Consider the following 8,720-nt stretch of genomic DNA (forward strand, 5'->3'; position numbering starts at 1 on the left):
AGCACACAACATGATGAGCAAATCATGTCATCACAGCCCCGATCACAGCGAGAACAACGGGAAGAGAATCGGAAATGGATTGAACTTAGAGACAAGATAGCGAACGACATGTGGATGATTTATAGTGGTTTTGTGTGATTATCAAAAGCTTACTTTGTTAACTGTAGTACTGCGAACATCTTTATCGTTGCCTGTTTGCTTTGGCTGTATTTTTTCCTGCATGGGTTTGTTTCATTATACTAGCATGTCTAGACTACATGTTATCATTAAATGCTTCAGTTCTTGAAGTGTTTTTTTTCACCTGCCGATTATTTCCATGCTTCCCTTGTTATTTCAAGTTTTTTCCATGCTTTTACAATTTCATAGTTTCTTTTCTTTTTCATTGATTCACTTGTTTTCTGAAATCCTAATTCCATGTTATGTTCGTATCATGACATAATCTAATTTTACATATTCTTTTGTCTTCTGCTATTACTACCAATTTTTTTGAGTCTTCTGTATTACTCCCATCTGGAGACTGTATCATTCTGTCTTCTGTTGTTTTCATGCTTGATAGTGTAATAGTTTCTTTGTCTATTTTCATGATTCACATGTTTTCTAAATTCCTATTTTCATGTAAAGCTAGTGTCATGATATAATCTTGGTTACTACATACAATTGTCTGCTATTGATCCCATTTTTATTCAATGTTGCAAGTGTTACGTTGGTGTCATGATATAATCAAATGGCAGTTTACAACAAATAGTTATAATCAAGTAGCAGTTTTTTTTCTTTTTCCATGAATCACTTGTTTCATAATTTTCTTTTTCCATGGATGCTTGTCTTCTTGTCCACATACTTCATTTGATTTCATGATATGAATATGGATGTGTATGGTTTTGCACATGCAGCAGTTTACACCAGATAGATATAAGAATCTTACATAATTATAATTTTCCAATAGAATTCCATCTACCATGGAGGGCATTGAGTGTGCAACGGAGAAGTCATCATCAAAGGCTTTTGGCAGCAAACGCAGTACACCTAATAAGTGATGGAAGAGTGAATACGATAGTTTCTTGATCCCACTTCTATAGGAACAAGTAAGAAAAGGGCTGAAATGTGACAAATCATTCAAACGAGCAGCATTTGTCTTTCCTGCTGTTGCTGTCAACTCTAGGTTCAATACTGAGTTCAGTGGCGAGAACGTTGAAAATCATTATCGAACTTTGAAATCACGATACGCTAAGATAAAGAAAGTGAGAGATCTCAGTGGTGCAGGTTGGGATGATGCCACGAAGATTATCACCCTTGATCCCATGGTTGCTTTAACCTACATCGAGGTAACATGGTCCAACTTTATTGGTGATATTAGTATGATAAAAGCATGTTTATATCTATACTCTGTTGTGTATGCCATTGTAATATAGGCCCACCCGGTAGCGAAGCCTTTTATAAACAAGCCAATTGAACATTATGAGGCATTGCGGGTTATATGTGGTGAGGACAATGCAACGGGCATTTATGCAACTTCTGTGTTCGTTGATTTGGGGGATAACTTGGAACATGAAGGCAACATTATCAACAACTTTGATGAAGAACCAGTAGTAAGCGATGATGATGCTGATGCGAACTCTACCCCCACCTATTGTGAGCAGCTTTGTCACCTCATCTATCCCAAGGTCATAACGTTCAAGTAGGGGTTCAAAAAATCCTTCAATGATGGGTGATCTCATTTTTGTGGTGGGAGAAATGGCATCTGCTATTAAGAATTCACACATTGGACAGAGAGCTTGTATGCAAAGGTTATGGAGGTTGATGGTTTTCAAAAGAAGGAACTTGTTCAGTTGTTTGATTTTCAGCAGTTTTGTGAGATTGAGGCAAGAGGATTTATAGTGAAGGACATGGATCTGAGGAAGGATTGGATTGAAAATTTTCTATCCAGGATGGATTGATTCAGCACCTACTGCATCGGCCTCACTTAACTGATCCTTGCTTCTAGTACCTAATGTTTTTAGTGCATGTTTGTGCATTTCATGCATCATGACTGACTCCTGTTTTGAGATGGATGATCGTAGCATGGGACACCTTCCTCTGCTTGCATCCATTCATGCATATCTTATGTTTTGGCTTTCTGTATCTCATGTTGTTAGTGCATGTGTCTTCATGAACTTATGGCCATATGTATGTCTATCTAAACCTATGTATCTTTATGTTGCTTTGCATAGTTTGGACATATGTGTGCTTGTCACTAACATGCCTTTGTTTGTTTTTTCTTTTGTTGTTTGTATTTCAGGTGAAGATAGGATGGCAACAATGAAATGCAATTTGCGACATTGCACTGAGGCGCAGTTCTATAATATGACACAAAAGTACAAATTGGAGCACTGGCGGGGCAAAATAAGGGGCACTTCGATGCCAATCTTTTTGTAGCCATTACACATCTGATTTGCTTCAATGTCAAGGTAGCATTAAATTGTCGTTATTGTTTCAATTGTCTGAATGTCGAGGTTTTTGTATAGGTTTTGTATTATTTTATTTTCAGCCTTAAATGATTTTTCATGAGATTATTTGTGTTTAACCGATTTATACAAGTGTGGCGAGGCAATCAGGAGGCACAGAGTGCCACCATTGCAGCCATCTTGTATAACTTTTGGCCCCTTCAGTTGTTTTTACAAGATAGAAACATGTGCCGATAAATGTGCTTATTGTCGCTATTACTACTACTTGAGTCATGCCAAGCTTTTCTTTTATCACTTCTTAGAAGAATTGTAGGACTGCATGATGTTCAGGCTTACAGGAAGGTATTATCACTGCTAATATGAACATGCTGGCCTAGCCAGGTATTTTTTTTTTTTTACTTAAGATGTTACCTATTTATGATAGTTTGTGCAAAAATTTTGTGTAAGGGTGCTTGCTGTGCGATGTCTTGGTTTGTGTTGGGGATGCTGGATGCTGTTTAAGTAACAATGGGAGTTTCTTTAAAAACTGTTGCAGTTTCTATGAATTCATCAACTTACATGATTTTTTCATGACATTATTTGTGTTTAACCGATTTATACAAGTGTGGCGAGGTAATCAGAAGCCACAAAGTGCCACCATTGCAACCATCTTGTATAGCTTTTGGCCCATTCGGTTGTTTTTACAAGATAGAACATGTGCCCATGAATGTGCTTATTGTCGTTCTTACTACTGCCTAAGCCATGCCAAGCTTTTCTTTCATCACTGCTGAGAAGAATTATAGGACTGCATGAAGTTCAGGCTTGCAGGAAGGTATTGTCATGCTGGCCTACCCAGGTTTTTTTTTTGTTTAAAATGTTACTTATTTATGATGTTTTGTGCAAAAAAATTTGTGTAAGAGGTTGTACGATGTCTGGGTTTGTTTTGGGGATGCTGGATGTTGTTTAAGCAACAATGGGAGTTTCTTTAAAAATTGTTGTATTTTCTGTGAATTCATCAACTTTGTTGTATGTTCATAATTTCTGTTATAGCTTATATGTTCATAATTTTCTGATGTGTATTTCACGAAAGTGAAACTTTGATATTTTATTTCAAATTATCAGAAATTTCCTACTGATGGAGTTGCATTTTGAGCAAGGGAAATGTTTTGATGCAATTGAGGGTGTGAAATTCTGTGAGGATGGAGATGGCAAGGCAAGCATTGAAAAATTATGCAGGAAGGAGACTTCAGCCAGTTTTCTAGTTCAGCTTGGGCATGATATGTTTGTGTTAATTTGCAGATCACTGTATCTCCTAAGTTAAACCATATTCGTTCTGGACATTGTTTATAATAATAAAAGGTTTGTGGAAGTTTGCTTGTATGCGGTCATATTACACAACTAGTGATAAACAACTCTGTTTTTTACTTTTAAATTCATGGGTTATCAATTATATTAATAAGAAAACTTAAAAAAAAATAAGAGTAAACAAAACCGAAAACAAAGAATCACTTAGTAAGATTTATCAAAATACAACAATAACCATTTATGTAATGTTTGTTATATTGATAGCCCATTTCAAACTTAATTTTGGGTTTAAGGAAAAGAAAACAAAATTAACTTAAATATTGCAAAGTTAAAATTAACCCAATTTATAAAATGTTTGTTTATATTAAAAAAAAAAACCATGTAAAACTCAAGTTAAATATTTCAAGGGTAATTATGAATTTTTATTTATCATTATAACAATGTTATGTTTCATAAATCATTAATTAACATAAATATATGTTAACAAGTAACATTACATTTTAAAAGAATTTATAATCTTTCTAACAAATATGGGTAACCTCACCACCCCACCGAAGTGGTGATCATAGCCCCACTTCGGTGTTACCAAACACAAGGAAATGTTGAAGTCACTTTTTCAACATTTTCACTTCTACCATTCAAACACCTGAAGTGGTCACTGATGTGACAATTTCTCTTTTAACCAAACACATGGAAGTAGACACCTCCAACTAAACTCCACACTTCTACTGAAGTGGTATTTTCAGACTTCCATCACTTTAGTACCTCACTTCCGAACCAAACACGACCTAAATAGCTAGAATTATCCTTTAGTCTCTGATATTTTTCAAATTTACTAATCATTCCTTTTGACATTTCATTATATTTTTCAAACCTTTTTTTCATACTTTTTTTCCCTACTCAATCAAACATTAAGCAATTCTCATTCCCGCTAGGTTGAGCCACACAAACACGTCCCTCACTTGCGCCAAGCATGCTTTCACCTAAGAATGAAGGCCAATTTACCCTCATGCATGGGGGCAACTTGCCATATGCTCGAAGGCAAGCTAGGCATTGCTACAGGGGCAAGCTCATCCCTCCACACCTTTAATGTGGTGCTTATTCTATCTGTAAGTGGGGGTTGTGAGCTTACATCAGTATCCGATACTGTGTTTGATTGAGCAAGATTTCTTATGTGGGAGGATAGTGATTTTAAAAACAAATTAATTAGCTGGTTGAACTTGTTGAAAAATAAAAAATAAAAAAAAGGAAAAAATTGAAAATTTTGACATCTTAAGTAATGTATATAGTAAAGTAACACAAACATGCTGTCACTTTCCTTTATCAGAACAAATAGTAGTCCGATCCAGTTTCATATCGATTGTTGACTGAGAGCCAAACCGGTCAAAGCCACTAAAACTTGACGAACCAACCGGGCAAGCCCTTTTTGTAATCTAAAAGCAATTAAGGCATGAATGGTAATTTGCCTATTAGGTATTGATTTCCTTAACAATTTTTTCATTGCGCAACCGTGGTCTTCTCTTTTGTAGGCTCTACTTCACTTTCACCCACTACACATTAAAAAAATAAAATAAAATAAATAAAATAAAAATAAAAATAAATTCCGAATTCATCATCATAATCCCGACGGCAGCTTTTGACTCTCCAATTCATCTATGGCATCCCTCCATGGTTGTTTAATTTATGATTATAAATAAATTTTTTCTTATTCTTAGCAGCCTTAAGCTTTAGGTATGTATTTTTTTTAAATGAAATTATGATTTTTTTTAGAAAGACGACAAGCGCCAGAACCCAGGGACGAACACGTAGGAAGCAACGTTCATCACCAAACCGTGCCCTTACCTTACGCGCGAGATAGGAATCGAACTCGGGGAGCCACGCTCGACACTCGAGACGAACACCCTACGCAAGGGACCCGATGCCAATAGACCAAATGGTCATTGGCTGAAATTATGATTGATATTTTTGGGAAACATTAAAAAAAAGATTTTTATAGAAAAGAAAATTAAATTCTTAAATGTTTGGAAGATTAAAAAATAAAAAGTTTTAAAGAGATTTTCATGCTTTTTCCCAGCTTTAATTTTGGCTGGGCACAATTCCAAGTATATTGTTATGCTCAAATTATTGATGTATTAATATTGCTTTTTTCAGACAATGTGTAAATTTCAGTTTGCTATTTTCAATTTTAAATTGAAAACTATTTAAGAGGAGAACCCAAGAATTAGTGAAAACTAACCAACTTGTCTAAAGGTTATTTTATTTTATTTTATATGAACTTTAAATTTTACAATAATTAATGTTGTTGTTGCTTAATATTTGTATGTTTTTTTAGGTGTTGGCATTGAGGATGATGATAATGTAATGATTGGTGTCCAAGGAAAGACAAGAAATGCTTTGTATTACTATTAAGAAGATTAGATTACAACTCCTTTAAAAAAATAAAATGAAAATGCTTTTGTTATGTTGTTGATTAGATAGATTTCTATATTTATGTATGGTTAACTTGTTAAATTTTCTTATTGCTATTTTGGATATTCTTGTTGAAAATATGAAATTATATAGGATCATATGTGCTTTCTTGCTCAATGTCAAAATAACTTGGTTATGGTTGTACATTTTGATTGTAGTAATTGGATTAGAAAAAACTATTTTAATCCTACTGAATGTTTTTTTATTTACATTATTAATTTTATATATATTATTTGATTATTACATAATATGTTTCTAATTTTATAATATCATATATATATATATATGAGGTCATCCAATTCAACTACCTTACTTGTGGCTTAAATATAAGGCTGATTCGCTTCGATTGTTAAAACATTGCTTGTTGAGTGCTAGTCATCCCACACGAGTACTATTTCTTTATTTTTCCTTCAAATTATTTTTTTTACGGTGAGGATTATAAATTGATGTGATTCTTTAAATTATTCGGATTTGTGTGAACAGTGAAGTGGAGGACTGTGTAAAAAGTAAAAACAGAATGCCATTGTATGCATGAGTTGAATATGAGGTGCGAATTGGCTTTTCCATAATGAAAATGTGATGCCTGTGATTTAACTTTTTAGCATTGTCCATTGAAATAAATAAAGTACTCTAATTCAATATGGAAAGCAGTTTTCTTTGAATAGACAATGATGGATAAGTCTAACACCATTAATTTTTTTATTATCCTCTAACAATTGAATATGTTTATATTTAATAATTTTCAAAACTTAAATTTTAAAAATTATATTTACTTTTAACTGGCATGTATATCTATGATAATAAATTCATATAACATGTATATCACTGTAGTTTGTTTCATTTTTATTCTAGGTTTTGTTTTTCGTCATTTTGCATATATAGACATTTTGATCATAGTCTAGTGGTTGCCTATACCTTATTTGTATTTGGGAGGTTTCGAGTTCAAAACCTCTCAAGCACAATGCAAAAAATAAAAATAAAAAAATTAAATAAATAAAAAAATGCTTGTCACCAATTTGTAAAAAAAAAAAAAACATTTGATCATAAAAAATTAAAGTAGATAAATAATAAGTGAAATGAAGTGACCTAATGATTTTTGTGCATACATTTAATAAGGTTTTTTTTTTTTGTCAATTTATAACATTAGGTTTTTTGTGATTTATATTTTTTCATTAAAATCATGTGTTAATCATATTTTAAATATAAATCTATGTTAAAATTAAAAAAGAATTTATATATGGATTAATATCCTACCATCCTCAAGAATAGATGTTAAATGAGCTGCTATGCAAATTGCTATAGGTGATATGTATCATTTTTTTTCATGTTCTTTCTGTAAAATTATCTATATAGACATCGTACTCTATTAAATTTTTAACAAAACATAAACATTCAAACAAAATCTGTAAAATAATTATCTATTTTCTCCTTATTTGGGATTCTTTTTTTTACTGGTTTTCCTCGTAATAAAAGCAAAATCAATAAATAAAAATAAAATAATTGAGACCCATCACTATGTAAAAAAATAAATAAATAAATGATCCTTAAAAAGCTATATAATTTAATAAAATGTATCAAAATTTAAAAAATATTATCTATTTTCTCCTTAGCTGGTTTTCTTCTTAACTGTTTTTCTAAAGCAAAAAGTAAATAAATAAATAAATAAAATAAAAATGAAAAAAATAAAAAAATTTGAGACCCAGCATTACGTAAAATTAATAAATAAATGGTCCTTAAAAATTATGTAATCTATTAAAGAGTATCAAATTTTAAAAAACATTGGGAATGTTTATGCGAAGGTCATGAGTGACATCACATATATTAACACTCATTATTCAATACCAACAGCTCATGAATAAACTCGGCAACAATTAAAAGTAAAAACTTGGATAAATTTTTTTTTTAAAAAAAATATATATATAAGCATAATTTAATGTTCATATTTCTATAAATTAATTAATAAATACTTGGTATATCATTAATTTTGTATTCGTTATTTAATTATAAAAATTGAGACGTTCCACTCACCACCTAATAAAAAAAAAGCATTACAACAATTATTCATTTAATTTTAGTATTATTCATAATTTCATATATATATATATATATATGCAACCCTGTCAAAAATCAGTAAATAAATAAATAAAAATGGTTTATTACAAAAATTATTCTTCGTAATTATTATTTATTATTAAAATTTTATTTTTTGTTTATGAAAATTTAATACAAAATTAATGTAAATTATTATTATTATTGAATTAATATTTTGAATACGTGAGTAACTAGAAATAAAATATACATCTAAACCAAAAATTAAAAATTAAAAGAAATTTATGCATATATAACCCTAAAAAATAAATAATTAAATTAATAAAAATAAATTATTAATTAAATAATTTGCTCATTTAGAATTTTTTTTCTCAATAAATGGTGCTTAAATCATGAATGAGTAAATGATATATTTATAAAATAGATTAATTGGATTGGTTTTTCAAATAACGTGGATGCCAAATCAGCATCCACGTT

The 8,720-nt window shown here is 31.1% G+C and overlaps 1 protein-coding gene across 1 annotated transcript; it reads left to right on the forward strand.

Annotated features, from left to right (window-relative positions):
- Window positions 1–956: 956 nt before the first annotated feature.
- On the forward strand, window positions 957–1,934 carry LOC120277670. Its single transcript, XM_039284526.1, has 4 exons — window positions 957–1,017; window positions 1,126–1,322; window positions 1,410–1,661; window positions 1,785–1,934. The coding sequence occupies exons 1-4, from the start codon at window positions 957–959 to the stop codon at window positions 1,932–1,934; spliced, it is 660 nt and encodes a 219-aa protein (XP_039140460.1).
- The last annotated feature ends 6,786 nt before the right edge of the window (window positions 1,935–8,720 follow it).

The sequence above is a fragment of the Dioscorea cayenensis genome, chromosome 15 (genome assembly GCF_009730915.1).
Source record: "Dioscorea cayenensis subsp. rotundata cultivar TDr96_F1 chromosome 15, TDr96_F1_v2_PseudoChromosome.rev07_lg8_w22 25.fasta, whole genome shotgun sequence".
In the NCBI taxonomy this organism is placed as follows: domain Eukaryota; kingdom Viridiplantae; phylum Streptophyta; class Magnoliopsida; order Dioscoreales; family Dioscoreaceae; genus Dioscorea; species Dioscorea cayenensis.